We start from the raw sequence: 25,039 nt of genomic DNA, 5'->3' as shown, positions 1-25,039 counted from the left end.
GAATTATTATTTATTAACATCTGCCGAAATTCCTTAAAATACTTTATTCTTTATTTTCAAAAATTTCTATTCATAATGGATAGATGTATTACGGTAAACACACAAAATCCGTTTTAATGAAAAAATATTAGTAAATATAGGAATTTTACATGTATACTCATAGCTCCAAGCTTGACATTTTTATTGGAAAGTTCTCTTTATACTTTTAACAGATAAATTTTTCTTGGATACGTGATAACCAGTTTGCAACTGTTTAGTCGAATACGTAAATTTCATATTTTAATATAGTGTATGTTTCATAAATTTTTTTAAATGCCTTGATAGGTAGAACAGATTAAAAACAATAAATGTGAACGTTGGTTAAAAAAGTGTAAATCAAAATTGACTGATTCAAATTTACAATTATTATTATTTGTTGAAAAGGTTTAGAAATTTTAAGAATCAGTATGGTTATTACGTATCAAATTTTTCATTGGACATCTATAAGCTTATAAAATTTATGCAATAGTGTATAATTTTGAATCGCTGGCCTTCAATAGGCAATCAAAAGAAACTTTTGAAAATTGGGAAAGACTGTTTTCTGGGGGTAGAATCTAACAATAACAAAATATCGGCCAAGTATGCTACGTGAAAACATAATTTTTGGAGCCTCAAAGTAAACAAGCAGAAACACTTTTATATAATGAAAAGTAAATGCACAACAATCATAATGGCCTGATATATTCATTTAATATCATAGAAAATCTTAAACACTTTTTTATGTTTAAGTGAGGTTCAAATTAGGTTTCATATATTCAATTTAGGTATTCGTAATATCATAATATTATATTGTGAAATTAAAGAAAACCTGTTATGTCTTTGGCATTCTACAAACTGCTGCTTCAGTTAAGAATAGAGATTACAAGAGTAAGGAAAATTAATAAAATTTTCAATTATGATACCTATCACAAAAAGGCTGAAGAGTGGAAAATTCAAAAATGTAGGTTAAAATAACGAACTTATTAACCTCAAATTAAAATACTTAGGCAAGTAGGAAGTGAGAAAGAAAGCTAGATATTCAAAGCTGCCTTAAAAATATATTTAATAAAAAAGCATTATTAAGCAACGAACTCTGTACATGAATTATATTGAAAATGAAAGAGAAAATCAAAACGTAAATTTATTTAGCTAAACCTTTTACATTAACGAAGGAAATGAAGATAAACCGTTCAAAACTGAAAGTAAGATCTGCTTGTGAAAGCTATTGAGTGATCAGTAGATGAATTTTAAATGCATTCAAAACAAAATAAGTCAAAAGGGAGTGGTTACAGTCGCAAGTTTACTACAAAACAAAAGTATCGAGTTCCATTTTTATGAACAAGTTACTGTACTGTGTACAATTTAAGTGTTAATTTCTTAACAAGGTATTTTCTCTCTCCTTTCTGCATGCCTTCGTGGTGCAACTGGAAGTAAGCTCGACTCGTATTCTGGAGATCCGGTGTTCGAATCACGCTCGACGCGTATTCGAGAGATCCGGAGTTCGAATCCCAGCGACAGCTTTACTGATTTCTTCAGTAAACTTTCTCGAAATTCTCGAAGTTCACTTTTCTCGAAATCTCAAAATGGGCCTTGAAATTCGCAATGATAATCGCGAAAACTTGCTATGTGACAAAATTCTTCCCTGTCATTATGTACGCTCAGTACCTTACATTAAATTAAATAAGATTTAAATCACGATATTAAGACAATGAAGCTCGCTTAGCACTCTTATACTTTCAAGTCATGTTCATATTTATAGTTAAATGTATATGAGCTCTTATATTATCAGACTGCATATAGATGACGCAGTTTCATGCGCTGATAGTTCATATCAAATTGATTATTACATAGCAGGGAATAATTATTTTATGCATTGTCTGCTATTTCTAACTAATTTTATATGAAAAAAAAATATAATTTAGTTTTCATTTTTACAAACGTTTTAAGTAGTTGTCACAATTAGGTTTTTAGGAAAGAGAAAAGGAAAATAGATTTGTTTTTCAAATTAAAATCAATAGATAAACGGGTTTGTTTGAAATTTATTTCGAACTCTAATATTATTGCTATATACTGATGAATTTTATATAACTCAAACTATGTAAGCATCCATTTCGATAAATACTTTCATCACTTGCAATTAGTGCTGTCTGTCTTTCATAGTTTATAATGCCAACATTTTAAATTTGTTTTCTTTGAGAAAATTTCATCACCTATGGTGCACTATATAAGGACATGTAAACAAAATGATTGGCATATTATGTGCATACAAGGTACGTAATTTTAATGGAAAGAAAGCCAGGCATTTAAGTTAGTTTTATACTAACAATAAATATCAGTTTTTCATTGTTTTTAAAAGTAATTTTGAAGAGAGAAGAGTGTGCAAAAGTTTTTCCATAAAAATAAATGAAGTTCGATATTTTCATAACTACGGTTGACTCATTTAGAGACTTTTCGAAAAAGCTGCATTCAAAAAGTGCAAAAGGTGTAATTAAAAAGAATAAATAAACTATGTATAGATAAACAGCAATCTTTTGGAAGCCTGGATAATATTTCTCATTAGCTGTGGTCAAGAAAAGCAGCACAACAAATATTCTTTCCTTTAGATTTAAAATTTGTAGATTACGCTATCAAAAAAATTAATTCATGATTTTGTGTTAATATATTTCTTTTCTCTTTATTTTCAGCTCATTTTCTCCGGAGAGTACACAAAAGCGATGTCCAAAGACTGGCATTCGAGCCATTTCTGCTGCTGGCAGTGCGATGAGTCGCTTACCGGCCAACGGTATGTCTTGAGGGATGAACATCCGTACTGTACCAGATGCTATGAACAAGTGTTTTCCAATACTTGCGACGAATGTGGAAAAATTATTGGAATAGATTCTAAGGTATGATGCTATAAAATGTATAAAGTGTATATCCTTCGCGTAATTTTGCTCAGCTGAGAATTTAAAAATAGTATTATATTTTTGAGATGCATTCTTTTTAAACTTCGAGTCTGTTTTAATAAAATAAATATGACGACTTCACCCAAACTTTGAATAAGTAAATTGGAGTATTTACACGTAGGACGTTTCCAGAGTCCTAAAAATTGAGCTGTAATTCAATTCCTAGAACTTATAGTCAATGACCAGAGGCAAGTCTTGATATGTTTATGTAGCTATCTTGTTCAATATTGTTTAGTCCCATTCGGTTGTTTGACTGATACAGGCGCATTTTTGGTAGCACTAGTTTTGCAAACATGGAAGATGTAAAGAGCAATTTTTAGGGAGGGGGAGAAGATGTGAAAATATTAGAAATTGTTCAATGTCTGTTCCCACATCTGATCCCGCATTTGAAAAAGGCTTTACTGGGTTACTTACCTTTATAGTATGAGAGCTTAACCATGCCATAAATACGTGAATTGCGGAGAAAAGTTCATTCAGGACGGTTTTAAAAATTAGTTCTCCGTTGGGATAATTGTATTCAGTTCATTGGGAATTCTGTTGAAACACTGCAATGTAATATTGACGAAAATTGACGAAATAAAATAATTATACCTAAATTCCTGGAACTTCGGAAACATTTCTCGTACTTTTAATAAGTTATAGCTCTAAAAAAATGAAACTTATGAAATACAGTTTTGATCATTTGCTTTTCAATTTGCATACATATAAAAGTCTTATTTTTGAGTACCTTAAACGGCTCAAATGTAAGACTTTTAAAAATGTTGTCTTTAATGTTAGTAATTGCCGTTCTGTTATTATCAATTAATATTTAACCATTAAATAAACTAAATTAAATTCTGATAGGAGTTCATTTAATTTTACGAGATAAGTAATGAATACGACAGCTCACAAATAAGAATCTTCCGTACCGCGAAATGATAATCAAGTGCTTGGCGCGACAAATGGTTAAAACAATTGAGTAGTAATAACTCACATTTTTCCTTCATATAAAATGTAAATTTACTCAGTATCCAACAAGCCATCCAATAAGCCATTTCCAATAAGCGAAAGGCATCCAATAAGCCATTCCGTTCTACGCAGATGGTCAGAAATGGCCATAACTTTGCCTTACCCAGTTACCTAATTATCATCAGCTAGCGTGATTTCCTGACATGGATTGAGTTATATGCGTGGGTATTTTTAGAATTTTCTCAATATGTAGCATAAATACTGGTCCAGATTTCTAAGGAAGTTCTGCATGAAGGTATCCTTCCTCACTGATCTCTACGTGTAGAGAAATGTCTTGCTTTGCTTTGCCGTTATTATGCAATGCAACATAACCTAACTGCCATAAAAAATTACGATAAATTTTCGCCCATCTGAAAATGAACTTATCTTCATACCAATCTAAACTCGAAAAGGATGTTCTGTAAATTTTAAAATCTGTTTTAGAAACCAGGGTACGCCTTATTGCATAAACTTAGAAGTTTTGTAAACAGTGGACTGGAAGTAGTTTTAAATTATTAACTGCTTCGGACTTGGTCAGCGGTCAGCAGGCATGGTGGTCAGCGGCGATTGACTTTCAATGGTCACATCAGTGGATTTGGGTTTCGAATAAATATGAAATAGATGTGGAGATTTGTGACTGCATCGACATTGCGATTTTGGAGGCTCACTCTGAAGAGCTCTCGAGAGCTCGTTATTATGGGGAGATTAGTACGAACTTTTGGATTCCTTTACCCTGGGTGCTACTGGTCAAATCTGAGATGCAGCTGAAGCAGGCGGCTCTTATGATTGATTTTAAAATCTGATTGATTGATTTTAAAACATCTCTGTTTTCTTTTTCCATTGAATTTTGATCCCATTTATATTTATGTCGCTGAATTTTTCTCTTTTATACCTCAAATATTTTTTTTTATTTCAAAACATGGACATAGTAAAAAAAATAAGTATTTTGTCTGCTCGTTATGTATAATAGTTTGTAAGGCGATTAGATACTTATCGCGGCTGGAAACGTGAAAAATCAGCAATGCCATCGCCATAATTCCACATCTGGGCTTCCGATTGCTAGCTGGGCGTGTTTCCAGTTACACAATGTGGGCACAGAGTAAGGAAAGAGAAAATTCGTAACAAGTTTTCTTCATTCAACAATTTTTGCTCTGTTAATCTTTTTCTAACAAAGCGAAGTAATATAGAAATGTGTAAGGCTTTGTTTTGATTATTCTCGGTGTGTCACTTGCGGAGAATCACGTGTCAGAGTTTAGTATTTATCATCAACAGTAGTAATTCTTTCGAAGAAACTTTTGGCTCTTAGCCATTACTACCACAATCTTTGAATTAGCTCTTCAAACGTAAAAGAAATTAAACACTGTCAACAATTCTCTGCAGAAAAAAAGTAGAAGTAAGTCTTACACCTCACATGATTTAGAAAACCTGTTGCAGTATTTAGACATATAGCAAATCTACAACATGCTGGAATTTAACATTTATCTTTATATCATTATCATGCTCAAAAAAATTATTTTCTCATGCTCTCTCAGCATATTCGAACTATTGCCAATTTTGAGTTTTGCAGTATACCACTGAGTTTTTCTTAATACTGTAATAAAACGGTAACCAGTAATATTTTAACTCTGTGTTACAATAAATTTAATTAATAATAGTTTTATTAGTCCTAATATACAATTACTAAGCATTTCATAAATTAATAAATTTGTAGATTAAAAAGCGCAATAATTTTTTAAAGTTTGTTAGAATTTTAGAAATTCTGAAAATTTAGAAATTTATTCGATCGCAAATAGATCACTTTAATTCGAGACTTTTTCTATGACACTGAGAGAGAAAGAAGTACTGCTTTAAAATTTCAACATGACATGAAACATTATCTCTTCGATGCAATGAACAGCAAATTCGTTGTGTTAATAATAGCCGTTTTAAGTTCATAATACCATAATGATAATCTAAAAATATTTTTTGCGTGAATTACTAATAAATTGGGCAACAACCTGACGATACACGAAATCATATCGAAATTTAAGTAAACATTAATTTAAAAACATGTAAATTAGGCTAGAAATTCATGTTTTGATGAGATTTATATTGCAAAGATACATAACAATTTTCAGTTTATGCCTGACATTTAATACATTTTAAAGGAAAAGTATCGTAACATACATTAAGGCTGTTTTATTTTAATTAATTTTCGAAGAGCTAGGAAATGGAAGGAAAAATCTTCAGTGCATCAAACGTTAACCACATAAAATTGTTATTTCCTCGCATAGTTACCTTTCCAAACAAAACAATTGTCATAACGCATCGCCAGTTACTTACTTGATGTTTATAGAAGCTTGTTGCCTGGTTAGTAAGCCTTTCGTCGCATAACACATAATTCAAGAGAAATCATCAATTACCCAATACTTTCTTTCTCCCATCATATGATAGACATTTGTTTGTCCTCCTTCAATCTTCAGGTACCATTTACGGGTAGCATTTATCACTCAAGCAATCTTTTTCTTCCTTTTTTATGAACATTACAGAAATTGATTTGAACTGCTATTATTTTGAGCGGTTAATTTGAACTTCGGCTTGAAATCTAACAACAGTGTAAATCTCGCATTTGGCGGCACCATCGATCTCGTTAAGTACCTTTAAGCGCACGTTACCAATAGAAATTTGGGGAATGTAGAATCGTTGGAACAAATGGAATAACATTGTATGTACTTAACTTGCGCGTACATTTAATTTATTCTTTATTCCCACTTTTACTTCAAGGCATTTGGAAATTCTATGAACAAGTTTTCATCATATTTTATATATGCTGTCGGTCGATTCCTTTTTATTCTAAACCACAAATGCAATTATCTTATAATCCATAAATTCAAAGATAAAATTTTAAAAATTTAAAGCATTTTTAATAAGATAATTAATTTTTCACACAGTGCAGGAAGTTTCCGTCATTCATTTTGAATACTTAAAACTATCTACAAATGTTAATAATTTTTAATGAAATTGGTAAGGATTCTTAATAAATTTTTCTAATTTATATTTTAACGAGAATTATTGAGGTAACTGGAAGCATTTTGATAAGGTTAGCCTATTTCCTTTTTATTGAAGCTTTGACTTTTTTCAGTTACTAATATTATTCCGTAAGGCTACTGGGTAAGTAAAACGCCAGAAATATGTCTGGTTTAACACTGCAAAACTAATAGGATGTGTTGCCTTAAAAAACTCAGATTTAGGAGCGTGCTTAAAGTTCTTGCACGAGTTTCACGGGGTCAAAAGCAGATTTAAGTTGCATTTCCCCTTCCAGAGCAAATCCCGCCAACTACTAAAAGATGATTCCAGGAGCTATTTTTAGACTAACTTCTCTCTCTCTCTCTCTCTCTAAGAGGTTCTCTCATATGTTAGCTAATAAAACTCTTCTATTTCTATACCAACATCTTCATACCCACAAATCTTTTTACATCCCAAAAGAAATCGGGTCTTCAATGTGTCACATTTTGAAAACCGTCCATCAATCTGTTGGAGAAAGATACGTCGGCATACTTGCAGTCAATAGTTTTTTTGTTTCAAATGCGTGAGCAGTCATTTAAAACCATGTGTTATCAATATCAGTAGAAGTATGTGTAACCGTTTGAAAGAAGTTTCATGACAGTAATAAACAGTAATATAAATTTCGAAAAACTCTTAAACCATGAGATTTTTGACTTGGTATACATTATTCACTTTACTTAAGTCATATTATTTGCTTTTTAAGTTGGTGTTTTATTTCATTACCTGATGTATCTGAACCACGTTTCTCGGCTGAAATTTACATTTTCTTCCCTTTTTCAAAGCTTTCTATCAATGAAGATTTAACAAAAAAGAAAATTCGAAAATTCAGATGATCAGTTAATTCCTACTAGTTTCATTGTCACGCAGTACGACACGCAGTACGAAAGTTCGTAGAAAGCATGAAATATTTCATAATTAAATAATTAGAATATAGAATAGAATGAATAATTAGAATAGTAATTGTTAGACTCACAAGTAATTTCTATTTAAACGTCTTAAGGTGCTCTTAAAGAGATCTTATTAAGTCATCAATATTCGAGCTGAAGTGAGATATTTGGGTCATAATTTTAAGATCTGAAGAAAAAAAATGGAGACAGTTCTATATCTCCCGTTCTACTGGGCGGATTGACGAAATTTAACTTGCGTTTTTCATGTCTCGAAAGTGCGACTTAGGATATGTATTAGATTTATATATATGATTGTTCTAATATAGATATTTTGAAACAAAATCAGACTTTTTCTGAAATAACATACCAATTTTTTCCATATTTCGTTTCTACGACTCAAATTATGCCAAACTACTAAGTTTTGTAAAAATTGTACGAGTAGTTTTTAAAAAATTAGCTCTCAAAAATTTAGATCCTCAATGTGAATTGAGTTTGGTATATATATTTATTAATCTCTCTTTTTTTTTATTAAACTTATTTGATCCTTCCTTTCACATTTAGAAATTTAGGTTCATTCCAAATAAAATTCACCCATTTTTTATGATTTATTTTTTAAATTTGTATTTTTAAATAATTTTTATAATTTTTTCAAAAATGTTTTAATTATAATCTATAAAATTTTTACCATAATCTTAAAGTAGACGTATTTCTAAGCATACCTGTAAAAAATTACAGTTTTTTATTCAAAATTTCCGAAGCTATACGTGAATTTATATATTGGCGAGTTTTTAAATTTAATATATTTGTTGAAAGCGATAAAACATCAAATGGGGTTTAGACACTTTGCTAAAATTAGTATTTAGAAGTAGAAACGCAGTGACGTTTTTCCGCTTACGCGCAATATAAAAAGTAGGAGCGAGGTGCCTTTTTTTTCCGCTCCAGCATAATGGAAGGGAAAGGGAAATTGGTTGCTACATATTTAAGAGTTTCGCCAAGTGAATTATTCTTGACGCAAACTGAAAAATTGTGCCAAGATAAATTTTTGAATTTCTCCGTACATTTCGCACCAAATTTTACAAAATTTAATATCTAGACATAATTTGAGTCGTAGAATGGAAATACTGAAAACAAAATTGGTATGTTATTTCAGAAAAAAAAAACCAATTTTGTGTCAAAATACCTATGTTCGAACAATACTATATATAAATCTAATATGCATCCTAAGTCGCGCTTTCAAGACACGAAAAACGGAATTTGAATTTTGTCAATCGGCCCAGTAGAACAGGAGATATAGAACTAACGAATAGTGCTGGTCGGCTATCTGTAAACTGACGATATGATGCAGACATATGAGACCCAAATTCACGCAAACAAGAGATTTAGGCAAGAAGCATGAAGAAATGGAAATTACTGATGGAAAAGTGAAAATGACCATGAATAAATGGTTATCATCATCAACAGTAGAATTCTAATGAGGGAAGGATGCAAAAACTTGCTGTTTGTTACGATAAATATTTAAACTTACAAGAAAATTTTATAGAAAATAGAGAAATGCATGTAAATTCAGAAAATACTTGATAATTTGAAAAATTTTGTTTGTTTCCTTTGTGTTCCATAACAGACACATTGCCTAAAAAAATAGATCTCGTGCATTGCATTATCCTACTTCACTAGAACGATCTCGTTACAGTTCACTAAACATAAAAATATTTATAAATGCAACTTAGGTTCAAATTACGGTAATTAATTTTATAAACTTTACATTAATTTCAACACAAAGTTGAAAATTAAATTAGACAAGTGTTTATTTTGTATCATTTATAGGAAGTAAAGCAGAGTGTTGAAAATCGTCTAAACGTGTGTTATTTAATAATTCTAATCATGTTTAAAATGCCGTTATGAATTTTGTATACATGTTATTAGGTTCAGTGTTCCTCCTTACTTGCTTCGGGAACATTACATGACCTGACTCGGAACAGGGAGCTTACTAAAGCTATGTTCAATAAATTTGGGAAGTAGACAAGATACACAGGAAGGGTATACGAAACCCTTTATTTTTCTCTCTTTACAATGATTTCCGGACTTCGGAATACAGAGACTAACCACTTGTGGTCTGAACGTAAGAATATAAAAATATTAACTAAATTCTAACTAAACTAACTTTGGATTAATAAACAAGTGGCTACTTGAAGATTGGCCGTATATTAACAGAAAGGCCGTATGTAGTACAGAGAACTGTTAACACTACGATACGTTTAAAATTATCAAGAGGATTAAACCTCTGGCCTTGAAGGCAACCAGCAAGCGAGTAAAACTGCTAAGGCAAGCGGCCTGCTTCTACTAACTCCTTCCTCTCTCTTGCTTGGCAAAAAGCCACAACTTAAGTACTTGGCGTTCGCAAGACAAATTTGCATAAATAAGTTAAAGCTTTTAATTCTGGCCGGAAGTAGAAAATAAGAAGTGATAGTAAAGATTTAAAATAAAATAAACGTTAGTAAAACTTAATATCCTTACAATGTAAATAAAGATAAATAAATTTTAATAAATTTTTATAAAAATTCTGAATATCATATGAAATCCTTGTACTTTATATTGTAACGAATTGTGTATATATGTAAATAATTTGAGTGAAATTATATGTAAAATTGTGGTATCTCTTGCATAATGTAACATAAAATGGCTTGAGAAAGCGAAGATTTGACAGAAAAATAAGATTAGAGGGGCAAATCTATTTAACATTGAGGTAACTGGCTACCTCGTTCAGCTGGTGAGATATTGCCAAGATAACAATGGTTTTGGCAACTAATTTTGTCGACTATTTGGATACATTTTTGTCTTGCCAGTGTATAACTGTATTTGGTACTGTAATTGATCCCTATAAGTAACTATAACCGTATCCGACCCTTGTATGTAATTTTAGTTGTATATATCTTCCAGTAATTTTGAGAAATGGAAGTACTAGAGATTTCTCTGCAGCCAGGGAAAACGATATAAGACCGGAGAGAGCATGAGTTCTCAGTTTTTTTCAGATCAATGTAACTTCGAAGTATTGAGAGATCTCTGTACGAGCTTCCAGTTATATATATGTTACCGTGAAAGACCGAAATTGGAGCATGTCGACTTTCACCGGAGAATGTCAACATTCACCAAATACGTCGTTGAAAGATCGAATATTTCTTTACATTCTTGTACATTCGGACCCTCACCGGTGTATGTCGACAATCACAGATATGCTCTGGTGTAGGTCGAAAACAGAGGAGTATATGTACACGCTGCCATTCCAAAAGGAAGTGTTCCACAAATAAATGCAGTTGTAAAAGCAAGGGCCTCTTGTGCAATCCAAAGTGTCATAATAGTTTAAGTTGTTGCAATAAATAAGATTTGAATCACATAATTTAGTAAGTTTATAACTTCTATTATTTTCCTTTCTCATTTTGAATGTACTGTGTGTTTTAAGTTCTTATTCTGAGTCTCAAGTGCATTTTTCCGCGAATGAATTACGGAGAAGGAAATATAATATTCTTATATGTTCAACATTCACCATTAGTACATGGTGAATGTCGACATTCACCGGTGTAAGTCAGAAATAAGAGTATTTGGAAAATATTTCGGACATACACCAAGTGACTATGTGAATGTTGACATTCACCGGTGAAAGTCGACATTCTCAAGATTTCGGTGTTTCACCGTAACATATGTTAATATATATATATATATATATATATATATATATATATGTCATAATAACAGCACAAGGAAATGACGGAACACTGTAGGTGCGTGATTAGACCCATATTGAAGAAGAATTTTGATTGCGTAATATTTAAAGAAGTTGGCAGTCGAGGCAGTTTTAATTCCATTTTTATTTCCAATTGATATTTGTGGCCACAATCACTTGTCACTCTAGTCGTGCCTTTCCACAGAAGATTTACATTTTTGATATTGTTGGGATAGAAAGCAAGCCAGCGAAATTACATCTTAGCACAGTAGAGAGCAAAAGCTGAAGTGCGTAGTTATGAAAGATGGAAGCACGCGAAGAGAAAAGTTTTGGTTTACAATTCGGTGATTGGTCGTCAAGAGGCATATGGTATTAACGGTTACGTAAGATCAAATGATTAATTTGAATGACGCAATGCAGATAAGTTATTACGATTTTAGAATAGAGAGGAAGAATTAATGTTTATAGTTATATTATAATTCTGATTCATACATTTTTATCTTACATATTTCCCCCCTTAAAAAAGAAAAAGGCGTAGCGACAGAGAAGCCTTTTTAAAGAGAAAGAGTTAAAGCACTAGCAAATGAAAAAACATAAAAATAAATAAATCATAAAATTTTTGTCCTGTAAAGTATAATTTATAAATATCAATTTTTTTTTTAAATAAATTTTTAATTTTTAGAGTCCTATTGAATTTTTCAGCATTTTGGTCCAAAAAGTCTTTTTGTTTGAGAATTCACATAATCATTACTTATAATTAAATGTAATGCACATAAATATTTATGATACTTATTTCCATACTGATAAATTATAATTTAACATCATAAATAATAGGATTAAGATTTTCAGAATTTATTGTTTCACCGTTATCATCTTTCATTTACAATTCCTGATTTTACCAAACTGAAAGCCTCGCAATACTTCTAAACAAACATATCCATTAACAGGGCTGTCCTCTTGAGCTAACCAGTGTGTTCTCTGCACTAGTGGCCCAGGGTGCCTAGACAGTTACTTGAAAAGGCCTCCGTTCCTTGCGTTAAGGTAACTAGCCTTTGAGAACTGCACTAATACATTCCATAATAAAAAAATATAATAATAATAACAATAATAATAATAATATAAAAAATTTACATGCATTCTTAAAATGAGAGCCTCCAACATTATCTTGCATGAAGAGGGTAAAAGGAAAAACTGGTACAGAGGTAATTACAGGCCTCTGTTGAAGGAACCAGTACACACTCATCATACTATACTTAACATACATTAATCCACAAATTTTAACATGCATTTACCATAATTTCATATTACTTATCTGTACTAATATCACTTATTTTTAACATCTTTATTTTTAGAATAATTATAAAATTCGTATTCAAAATTCTCAACAAATTTTCAAAAACATAAAAACTTATCTTAATATCCTTCCCTATGAATAATTTAAATAGCTGAAAATTCGTTACTTAATTTGCTCACACATAATTATGAAAAATTAGAAAAATTAATGAACAAGAATTTCAGATTTTCTCAAAATAAATTGCAGAAATTTTAACCAAAGATGAAATCAAAACTATAGAATTCGCAACATATTAAATGATTTAGTTCCTGAGTTAGAGTCACACGAATGTAACAATTTTTGAGCTGTTGAAAAAGCGGAAGTGCAAATAATTTTCTGTCGCTCATACTTGCAAATACTAACTCAGATCGACCTTGAACTCGCTGTAATGCTTAAATTCATAAACGGTTATTCACTGATGATTTAACTTTCACTAGGCATTCGGACTTCTCAATTTATCGAGAGATTACTTTCAATCTGTAAACACTACGCGTGATTATTTTTTGAAGCACTTGCAAAACACCATAGCAGAAGAATGATCTGTTATTTTTTAAACACTGAAAAAACAAATTTGATGATTCACTTCTTTCACATTATCTTGAATTTATCACAAAACGATGATTTGAAGAGCAGAATTAAATTTTCCATTGAGGTTTCAGGCTGCAGGAAACTATCCTACCGGCTTAATTGTCATAATAACAGCACAAGGAAATGACGGAACACTGTAGATGCGTGATTAGACCCATATTGAAGAAGAATTTTGATTGCGTAATATTTAAAGAAGTTGGCAGTCGAGGCAGTTTTAATTCCATTTTTATTTCCAATTGATATTTGTGGCCACAATCACTTGTCACTCTAGTCGTGCCTTTCCACAGAAGATTTACATTTTTGATATTGTTGGGATAGAAAGCAAGCCAGCGAAATTACATCTTAGCACAGTAGAGAGCAAAAGCTGAAGTGCGTAGTTATGAAAGATGGAAGCACGCGAAGAGAAAAGTTTTGGTTTACAATTCGGTGATTGGTCGTCAAGAGGCATATGGTATTAACGGTTACGTAAGATCGCATGATTAATTTGAATGACGCAATGCAGATAAGTTATTACGATTTTAGAATAGAGAGGAAGAATTAATGTTTATAGTTATATTATAATTCTGATTCATACATTTTTATCTTACATATATATATATATATGCGCTTTGCTTAACGTTCTTAGCAGTTTGAAATGGTAACTACTGATCGTGCTTTTTTATTCTGAGAAAATTGTGCGAGTACTTTTGTGGAAAGTTTCAGAACTGCAAAATATTTCGTTTGGAAAAATAAATTATATCGAGCTATCGTCGGTTCTGTGTGCATTCAGTCCATTACGAAACCGTACGCAGGCAACAGTACTTACCATTTATTCGTATTTCAGAACTAAATGTTTAAATTTAGCTTTAATTATTTTTTGCAATTATACACTAACAAACAAATGATGAATATTAGCAGATAAATTTATGCAAGAAATGCTTCTGCCTAAAAAAGTTATATGAAGTCTCGCTTATGAGCTCATAAACGTTAAGTCTTCCCATTCAAATTCTTTTGGGCATTCAAACTTGAATAATGGCTTAAGTGTGTTCCATTGAAAACACTGTAGCATAATACAAAATAACGTATGAAATCTATTTTAATTAAGTGCAAAGATCTCTTAACTCATTAATTTACTAGCTTGTTTCAGCAAAAGAAAAGTTCCAAAAAGAAGACATGTATCTTAAAACATTTATTACTTTTCCTATTATAACATTCGAAGTAATGCCTAGCTTTTGAAATGAAGCTTTTGCATACTTGCTTACTATTAGTACACGTACGTTCCCGCTACGATTAATAGTAAGCAAGTTACAAAATAGTAACTAATAAATAATAGCAACTTTGTAATAGTTTGTACATGTAAGAGTACAAAAGCATTTTGTACTATTACGCGTAAAGGGAACGTGTAATAGTTGCTTACTATTACACGTTGCCGTTACATGTAATAGTACAAAATGCTTTTGCTGGTGTGGACGTAATTCTTTAACAAAATAAGATTTCTCTTTTTGAGTGCTTGTCATCTGCTTCAGACGAATCGTCTAAAGCAAAAAATAGCAAATGTTTATTCGTTGCTCGTTAACAAAGCTCTGTAATTACCTTTGGCAAAACTCCTGTTTGGAGGACCACAAGCGAGGAGACGGAAAGAACTTGCAAGCTCAGTGAACTAGTGCAAACGATATTTCAGACCCTTTTCTTTTTTTACTTTTCTGTTTAACAACTGTTATTTTTCGTAGCCTGTCTAAAGTTTTCGAATAAGTTCGCTGTCTTGTCAACACTATCGGTTATTGAAACCCTAAATAGAAGCGAAAGTGTACTCAAGTCGTAAAAACTGCAATATCGTTTTAAGTCACTACTATTTTTTAACTTCTAGCCGTTGGATTCTTTTCAGTGACTGTTTGCCAATTTTCAAAAACTATGCGTTTTTCAATAAAAGCTTGACAATATTGCCTAACTTTTCTCAACTGACGCACGATACTTTTTCAAACGTTTATCACACTTTTCCGAGAACACATATTTTTGAAATGCAGCAGGAAATGCTAATAACATTAGTAACAATGCTGATTCTGTAGCAAGTTAGTAAAGTAAAAAAATAATATTTTAATTCATACTTATCAATCATGCTTTTAAGGTATGATCTCTTATTAAAAGTGTTCAGAATATTTCTTCTTTTCATTTGCCACTGAAACATATTTATTATCTCTCCACAACAATTCTTTGGGCAATAAAATAACACTCCTATTTCAGCGAGATTTCTGCATCTTCAGTTTCTGCTTATAGCTCTAAATCGCCCTTCCGTAGTTATTTATAGCACAGGATGATATCTGTATTCTGAGAGACTTACTTTGATATTTAGCCTAGGGTCAGCGTGAAATTAATCACGCTATTACCAGCACCTCAGATAACCCCGATTAGGTAAAGCCTCGCATAATTTTTACGCATAATTTTAATAATAGTGTGCGATGGATTGCACTCATATATGTAAATTGGAGGATTTGGTGAGTGTGACAGCATATAAACATCGAAGAGTTATAAGAAAAGTGCCCATATAACCGAAACTGGAATGGCGCTTGTAGGGGTTTAATTTTCTAACAGTTATTTTTATTTTGGAACAAGCCTTTCCTTTACCTTGTTGTTTCCCACCTACGATTCCATACCAGAATGAGTTTTCAGGATTGCATTTTATGTAACTGTGGTAGAAACCAGTATTTCAGTTGAAGTCTCGATCACTTCACTAGAATATCTTAGAAGAGCCTAGGAGAGCGTGTTCTGCCTTCCGGCCACGTTGTTGTTTAAATTCTAATCTCACTACGATCCGGCCATATTGTTACGTGCCTGCTAGTATTCGTCGATGATCTTTAATAAAGGCCAACTCTGTTAGTTATTTCTGTGCAGCTTCGGCTGGTTTTAGTTTAGTTAGTATTAGATTTGTTTCCAATTTTCTATCTTGAGTTAAAGCCCAAGTGGAGGCTTACTGTAAGCCTGAGGAGGGGCCACCTGTTATTTAATCTGAGCTGGATTAAAAGATGAATTCTTTGGATTTGTCATTTACGTACGAGAACTATTGCGATAAGTCGCTACATAGTTCTTAAGTATTCTAGGTTTCAAGGAGTACTAATTTAGCTAGGATATTACAGCTTAATGAAAAGAAATGCAGAAGATAAAATAAACTTGGAAAGCATGGTAATCTGAAAAGTCAAGTGTTGCTGATTCGCTGAAGTTTACTGGTGAAAATTTTTAAGACTTCCAGTTTTGGGTCTTTGTACAAATCTTCATTGCGAATAAATTAGAGAGTCCTCTTGATTTTACGCAGGATTTGAGGCTGTGAACCAGGCTGGGAAGGTGCAGGTCAGTACAGAACGAAGAATGGAGTTATGACTTCTCTTTTTCTTTGCAAGATCCAGTGTCGATGGCGAATCGATAAAGTTACTTATTTTTCGCGAAATTCCTGTTGCTTTGCCTACGGCAACTGTTATTTGCGGGTTCCAAGCGAGGGTGGAATTGAATGGCACTCTTAAGTTGCCTTGTTGAACTTAGACACCTTTTCATTTTAAATCACTACTATTTTTTAACTTTTAGCCGTTGTATACTTTCCAGTGACTGTTTGCCAATTTAAAAAAAAATTACGCGTTTTTGAATAAAAGCATGACAATACTGCGTAACTTTTCTCAAATGACGCACGACACTTTTCGATACTTTCTCAAACGTTTATTACATTTTTTTTAATGCAGCAGGAAATGCTAATAGCATTAGTAACAACGCTGATTCCGCAGGAAGTTAGTAAAGGAGAAAAATAATATTTTAATTCATACTTATTAATAATGCTTTTAAGGTATGATCTCTCATTAAAAATGTTCGTAATATTTGTTCTTATCATTTGGGGTTGTAAAGAGCGCACACTGTCACTTTGTCCCAGTTGGGGATGCGTACTTTGGCTATGACCTCCTCAAAGCCGTTACTTTTATCAGAATGACAGAAGCTTTAATTGAGACTATTTTTAAGCTATAGATTGAATTGAGACTTTCGGAATTTCTCACATAAATGAGCATTCCATATCCTCTATGACAAATTCTATCGCATCTGTATCTTCGGTAATTGGGAAGACTGATATTGTGAGCTGATGCTGCGCATATTTCTGTAGTTGAGTGCGTCGTCTATGTTGTTGTATGATCAGGAAATCTTGCAATTCATCCATTTTTGTAGTAAGATTCTAGGGATTCCAGTTCATAATCGTCACAGGGTTCATTTTCGGTTGAGGTCCAGAGTTCATAGTTGTTAGCTAATTCAGGCCTCACTAATTTTGGTTCAGCAGCCATATGTTCCGAGTTGTGTAGTAAAGAAATGAGGTCTTGAAAGTTCTTCATAACCTGCTGGGCCTCAGTAACTGCTTTAAAGATTTTGTCGCCTAAAATATCAGATTTTACCGCCTGTGCGTATGACTTGCTTACAATTAATAGATCCTCGTTTTTAGGGGTGTGATTCGTGGTGGATTTTTGTTTGGGTAAAGCGCTGCAACCTCTCCAGTTGCTTGTGTGTTCTCCCAAACAGTTGCAAGACTTAGGCTCCAAACCCCTGTATTTAGGGTTATTGCAGCTTTCGTGATCTCCAGCGTTTTGGCAACAGCGCGGTGAACCATTATATGCCGACTGTGCATGGTGGTAAAGCTGATATCGAAAACACTGAGTTGGCCCATGCCGAACTCTGTAACGCTACACCTTAACATCAAGATGCATAATGTATAGCAAACTGTAAATGGTCTTTTTTTATCACTTTAGGCAGGGTGAGAAGATAAAGAGGGGTCTTTTCTTTTTCAGTGCCAAGGCATCGCATTAACTGCTACCCCTTTAGTACTATGAAATCCTTTTGAGTAATTTTTTCATATATGTATGCAGAGTCAATGTCTATGGGCAAATTTATAATTACAACTTTTATATTTTCTCCCCTGGTGGAGAAAGGGGTGGTAAAAGATGTCATGTGTTTAGAACAATACGTTTCAGGGCTTTTAGTGTGAATTTCATTTTACCCTTCACCTTTCTTCTTTGCATTAAAATGAGCCCTTCTTTTTCTAACATTTCATTTAAGTCCTTCAGTTAAATTTACATTCGTCAGTGCTAATGGGTGACATCTTAGCTGGGTATTTAGAAAGTGTAAAGTGTCCATCAGTTTGAATTGCGCCAGCCTGGTCATTATGAGCATCGATTGGCCCCAATGGGCACATGATCTAACCTAAATTTCTGATTGTCTGAGCTGCGTTTTCCGTCTGAGAAGTATGTGCTGCATCTGACTTCTCAGAAGACATACCAGATGGCTCTAAATTAGCATGCCTAGTGGCCGCAAACTCAAGGTTTAACCCTTTGAAGGCCAAAATGCCCGAGATCGCCTTTCATTCAAGCGACCACAACCACCCAAAACGGCCGATATTGCGATATTGTTTTCTTCCCTCCCCCTAAAGTATGCAGTAGCAGGCGCAGTTTCCCCATATGCATTGTATCAGTTTATTACAGTTAACTTAAAAGACTGATGAAAGCTTCTTTTTTTAGGAAGTAGAAAGGATGTCACTTGAAATCTTCCCACCTCTTTTTGCGTTAATGGACGAGGAGGAGAGGAACAGACGGGACGGTTAATGGACGGAGATGAGCGTTTCGCTATTTTAAGCATATAGGTTAGCGAAGGCTTCTGTTTTCTAAGGGTTAAAATGTTCGGTTTCAGGCTTTCCAGATCCTGAATAGGAGAGACTTTACGGTTTATAGTAGATTTTACCTCAGGCATCTTCTTTACTTTACCTTCACCATCGAATTAAGTTCTGTGAGTGATGCGTTCATGTGCAGGAGTAGGATCACTATCACGCAAGTCGGCGAGTACTTGAAAAGTATTTTGCACATCAGGTTGGTCAGGTTGTAGAGACATTATGTTATTTCGAGACATGAAACATGAAAAAAGTGCAGTGCCCTCGCCGGGACTCGAACCTCGGACCTCTAGAATACCCACCGAGCGTGCTGCCCATTACAGTACGAAGGCATACGAAGAAGACGGGACAAATACGTTATAAGGTTCGGTGTCGCAAAGAGTACATTTAGTACTTTTAGTAAACATTTTCCAATCCATTTCCACTTGCAAGTCATGGGGGTTGGTCGATTCTTGATGGTCCTGGTGGTCAGAACTAGTTCCCACGAGACGTAGTTGGATTACGTGTGCAGGGGAAAAATTTGCACAAACTTCAGTAGGTATAACTGGCAAGAATTTTCTCAAAAAGTAGAAGTCGAATGATTCATCTTCGATTAAAGACGAAACTTTGGCTTTAGCAATTCAACAAAAAACGTGCGAATATTTGCTTGACCAGCGACATATTGATCAAGTTCAGAATCCGGTTCACTCGTCAGCAATTTAAGTCAGAAGAATGATCAAGAAAAATTTCACTAATGTCGTTTTACATAACTGGGTCACTTAAAACCGTTGTGCAACTTTTTCGTGTGCAAGCAAACTTTGATCAGAAAAGTAGAAAAATCATAATCAGCAAATCTAAACGCCGTAAAAGTAGAACCTTCACGTAAGGCAACTCAGGAGCAAATGACAAGAGTCTTGCCTCTGGAAGTAGGTATAAAATAGGTGACGATTTTTTGTTTAACACCTGTATTAAATGTGGGGAGAATCATTTTTCTTATGAATGTATTAAATCACGCACAGGTTAGTCTAAGTGCTCGAACTGTAATCTTGGACATACTTCAATTTACAGGAGGAGGGAAAAATTCCCAGGTTCAAAAAACGAATTCTCTCCCGTCTAAAAATATTTTGACAGAGTTATTACGAGAAAATCCTACTCCTCTGTGGTAGCTGGATCTACGAGCAGCATAGGATTGAAGCTAAACAAATTTCCAATGAGTTAAAGATTTTGGTTGGCTGCTGTGCGATCTACTGGTACATACAGTATTAACTGCAATGCAGATTCTCAAGTCATGCTCACTGAACAACATAATGGCTAATACTTACACGCCCATCAGGATTCTGATATCGAATGCTAATGGTTCAGGGAACTCTATGAATCAATTCAGGTATTTTGTACTTTAAAAGGACACACATATTTGTCTAATCTCTGAGACGCACGCTATTCTGGGAGTCAAACATAATATGAAAAATTGCAGGTCTTATCGTTGTGATAGGTTACGGAAACTATCGTTGAGATACTACATTGCTAAACACAACAATTGGCTATGTCGTCGTACAAAGTGATAGTGGTAAAGTACCTCGTGATTTCCTGGAGAATCATCCTGTTGCTGTTTATGTTCCCACAGAAACTACTTTTCGTCCCACAAGGCCGCAGTTGAGGCCTGATATTCTGGACTTTATTCTGTCTAACTGCAGTATTAATATAGTTCTTGACGTATAAGACGATTTAACTTCGGATCACGTCGTTGTAGTTGCTACTCTATCACCAATCGCAACACACCTATGATCAAGGTCATCTACTGACTGGAGGCTTTTCTGCAATATTCTAAGGAAACGCCCACTGCTTTCCTCTCGACTTAGGCATTAACATCAGGGGCGTCGTATTAGGCCATGCCTATAAATTTGAAATAGCAGAAAAAGGAATTATTATTTTTTAACTCAATCGAATAATAAAATCCTTATTAATGACCTTAAATATACAGTTTAAGAAATTCCTAAAAACTAGAATCAGAAATTTAAAACAAACTTAATTGCGTGCTGTCGTGTCATCTCTAATTTTGCCTTGGCATGCTGTGTAAATACCAACATCATTAACGAAATAGTATATTTTACAAGGACAGAGGAAAAAATGCTATCAGTTTTTTCCCTTCCGCAACATGAAAGCGTATTCGAATTTTCCTTGAATGCATACAGTACGTTTTATGAGCAATTAGTGTTCACTGTTTAACACTGAATTTGTCTGCTTCGAAGTTTTACACTGTACTATACACTTCATTTAAAGTTGGCTTTTTTTTTTTTTTTTTTTTTTAATTTTCTGGCTTCTTTCAAATTTCCGTATGATAATGCATCGGTCTCAAACAGCCGGCCCCCGAAACAACAGAGTTGTGCGGGCTCGTGAATACTTTTCCTCTTGATTAGCATTATTACGACAAGAATTTGAGAAGGTCCAATTGTACATGATTTTCAGTACCAAAAACGAAAGCAACTCTCCGGAAAATTTAGAATGAAGTTAGTTAATTTACACTCTAATACTATAAATCATATACAAGATTTGAAAATCCAGATTACTTCTATCCAGTTTACTCTTCGAAAAATCCAATTTACTCGTCGAGAGATAAATATTCTCAGTTATGAATTTTTGCAATAAAAGTAATAGCTTTGTTTCGATGCGGACTTCAGATTCTTAAAAGGGCAGATTTAGTTTCTTTTCATTCTAGAAATAACGCTGGTGAACTATGAAAAAAATGCTAAAATGACCACGTCTAAAAGCGGTCATATCATGACGTTTCAGCGACGTCGACTAACTTCCAAGACGCAACGGCAAATATTTTGCGTCTTCGCAACGTTGTAAAGACGTTCTAAAAGTTACCACGACCACTTTGCGAACTCTCGGATCAGTTTGCAACGTCGTGTGCTACTTGGGTACAAAAAAAAATAAACATTCAACAGTTATAATAAACACACATGTTCGTGTGTAACACTCATGGGAGTCCGAAGGTCTGAAACAGCGGTTTCGGAAGACACAAAAGAAATGGGTTAATAGGAGTATGGTCCCCTCTTACAGCCATACAGGCCTCGCAGCGTGATGTCATACTGGAAATAAGGCAGTTTATCAATGCCTGTGGCAATTGGTCTCACTCATTCAGCAACGCTGATTTCATTTCATGGATGGTTCTCGGAGGGGGCTTGCGAGTTGCAATTGTCCTCCCCAGAGCGTCCCAGACATGCTCTATAGGGTTGAGGTCTGGAGACCTGGCTGGCCAACCCATCCAGCGAATATCCTCACTCTGAGAAATTCGTCAACCAGAAGAGCTCTATGTGGTCTCGCGTTATCGTCCTGTAAGATGAACTTGGCGCCCACTACGCCCCGGAAAAGGCGAACATAGGTTTCCAAGACCTCATCCCTATATCTCGCACCAGTCACAGAGCCTCTGTCAAACACGTGGAGAAGTCTGCGGCCATCCAACGTGATGCATGCCCAGACCATTAGACTGCCGCCGCCATAATTATTGATTTCGTGGACATTAGAGTGTAGGTAGCGGGTCCCTGGCTCTCTCCATATGAAAGTACGGCGAAAATCGGTGTTTAGGCTAAAACGGGACTCGTCGATGAACAGAAAGGTCGCTCATTGCTCCGTAGTCCAATCACTATGCTGCCTGCACCATGCTAATCGGTCTCTCTTGCCCGTAGACGTAAGCGGGGCGCAAACAGCCGGTCTTCTGGCAAACAAACCTCTCTCATTCAGTCTTTTGGAAACAGTCATCCTTGTTACACGGTGGCTGCATACAGGTCCCGAGGCTGTAGCCCCTCTGTTTCGCCTTGCTAAAATGGACAAATAGCGATCTTCTCTGGCCGTCGTGGCTCTTGGACGACCTTGCACAGGCATTCTCTCGATGGATCCAGTATTGTGGAACTGTTTCCATATGTTACACACGACGCTGGGCATTAAATTAAACTCTCTGCATACCTGGACTTGTGATTGGCCTGCCTCCAGCCTCCCCACAATTCGCCACCTCATTTCATCATCTAAACGTTGGTGGTTACTCACTTTTGCTGTTCCGATGTGAATTTAACCGATTGCTGCAAGATAACACCAAGAAATTCGCCGTGATGTGCTAGCGAATGCAATTCGTCTTACATTCCACGCGCTTATAAAGCTTGTTTTCTGCTGGCTCCTCCTACACACACGTGTACACGTATGTAGTTGCTGTACAAGATTTGCATTTTTATCTAGAAGCAATGGTTTTTCCTTCAGTTCAATTCTTTTCATGCAATTCGATAAAATATGCAAATTTTCTTAATTTATTTTACCAGTGTATGTTCTATTTGTATTTCCACTGTTTCGTACTTGGTTCTTATTTATTATGTTTTTGAGTCTAAATGCTGCACCTGTGTTTATATTTCGTTTTTGAGAATGTACTCTACATTGATCGTTTCATCTGTCTCCCGGATGCGTGTCGTTTCTTTGCTAAATCTATAATGGTTTATCTTACATGAGACTTAGTTCTCCTCCTTTCCTACCTTGCCTCCTGTTTTTCTCATATGGAATTTCCAACTCATGTTTCATTCACGCGATGCATCTTAAGTGGTTGATTTCATTGAACTTGGACCAAATTCTTGGCCAGCTAAGCATATACATTAAAATCAAATCCAAAACGTATTTAACACCTCTGCAAATGGGTAGTGTGACATTCCAGTCATCAGTCGATTAGACTACCTCCAAGCCCTGTGAGTTTTGTGGAAAAGGCTGTGCCTCGAATGGAAAGTAGATAGGCGAAGGCTTCAACTCACTGTTTTAAATGTCCCAGAGACCTTTGGTCAAACTGTACCTCCTGCGTAACAAGGCGAACTGAGCTAACCGATAAGGTCGTCTCCTTCGTGAAAGAAGGATATGATACATGAAAAACATGCGGCACCTTCTGTCCGCTCTTGTCATCTGGAACTTGATATTTTATTTTAAATTTTCGTCGGAAATACAGGGTGCATCAGAAAATGTATAAAAATGTTCAGGCATTTTGAACTGCCATAGAAGCTTTATTTTCCAAACTTCAAGGTTCAAGGTGACTGGCCTTTATGCACATCACACACTGTTCCACAAGATTTAAGTTTTTCTCGCAGATGTGGGATTGTTAACTTTGAAGATGGAATAGTCCCATTCTCACATCTTCATTGTCTCTGAACCGCAGTAACATTCTCAAACTTTCAGTACCAATTAATAACCTGCTTCCGCTAATGAAAGCTCAAATGTATATCCTCCAAGTCGGTGTTACGTACTTGGCATTACCTGGCCTGGACAGCTAGATAGACGACTCTGCTGCCACATGTTGAGGGAATATAACATTACTTTTTCTCAGAAATTTAACCTTATAGGTAGAAAAATAAATTATTTATGACAATTCAAAGAGTGTTTATCTTACGTTTCTCAATTACTTTAATTTTTTATGCTTTCTAAAGACATTTTAATTAGCTTTTCGCACAAACATAATTGAAAGAACCAAAGAGCAAGCAACGAATATTTTATAATAATATAAATACTGATTTGAAAATGCTCCTGTCATGAGAAAATAGGAAGCTGTGCTAAAGATAAAAGAGATTATTGTTAATATTTTACCTATGCTCAAGTACTTAATTTATTTGCGTTTCATAGTGAAAATAATATAACCATTATTCATCTTTTATAAGTTCTTTATATTCTTTGTAACTCCAACATAAGCCAGTAAAAGACTCTATAAATAAGTTAATAATTGTCATTAAGAATATCTTATATAAAAAATATATTAAAATCTAATAACAAAAAATATAAAAATCAAACATTCATATTTATAATGAGTTAATAAGCTAACATATACTGCATAATATATTACAACTAATAACTAACAAA

The 25,039-nt window shown here is 34.2% G+C and overlaps 1 protein-coding gene across 1 annotated transcript in view; it reads left to right on the top strand.

The window, feature by feature from the left end:
* The window catches only part of LOC118188853 (four and a half LIM domains protein 2-like), a 223,863-nt gene that overhangs the window by 158,092 nt on the left and 40,732 nt on the right, over positions 1 to 25,039 (top strand). Inside the window, exon 5 of the mRNA XM_085810018.1 lies at positions 2,703 to 2,903. Coding sequence (XP_085666144.1) covers positions 2,703 to 2,903 — 201 coding nt within the window. The remainder of the gene's footprint in view (positions 1 to 2,702; positions 2,904 to 25,039) is intronic.

This window comes from Stegodyphus dumicola, chromosome X2 (assembly GCF_044657685.1).
Source record: "Stegodyphus dumicola isolate Sdum_Otavi_A_Nest chromosome X2, ASM4465768v1".
Taxonomy (NCBI): domain Eukaryota; kingdom Metazoa; phylum Arthropoda; class Arachnida; order Araneae; family Eresidae; genus Stegodyphus; species Stegodyphus dumicola.
Note: the sequence above shows the minus strand (reverse complement) of the source record. Positions and strands in the feature narration are given on the sequence as shown.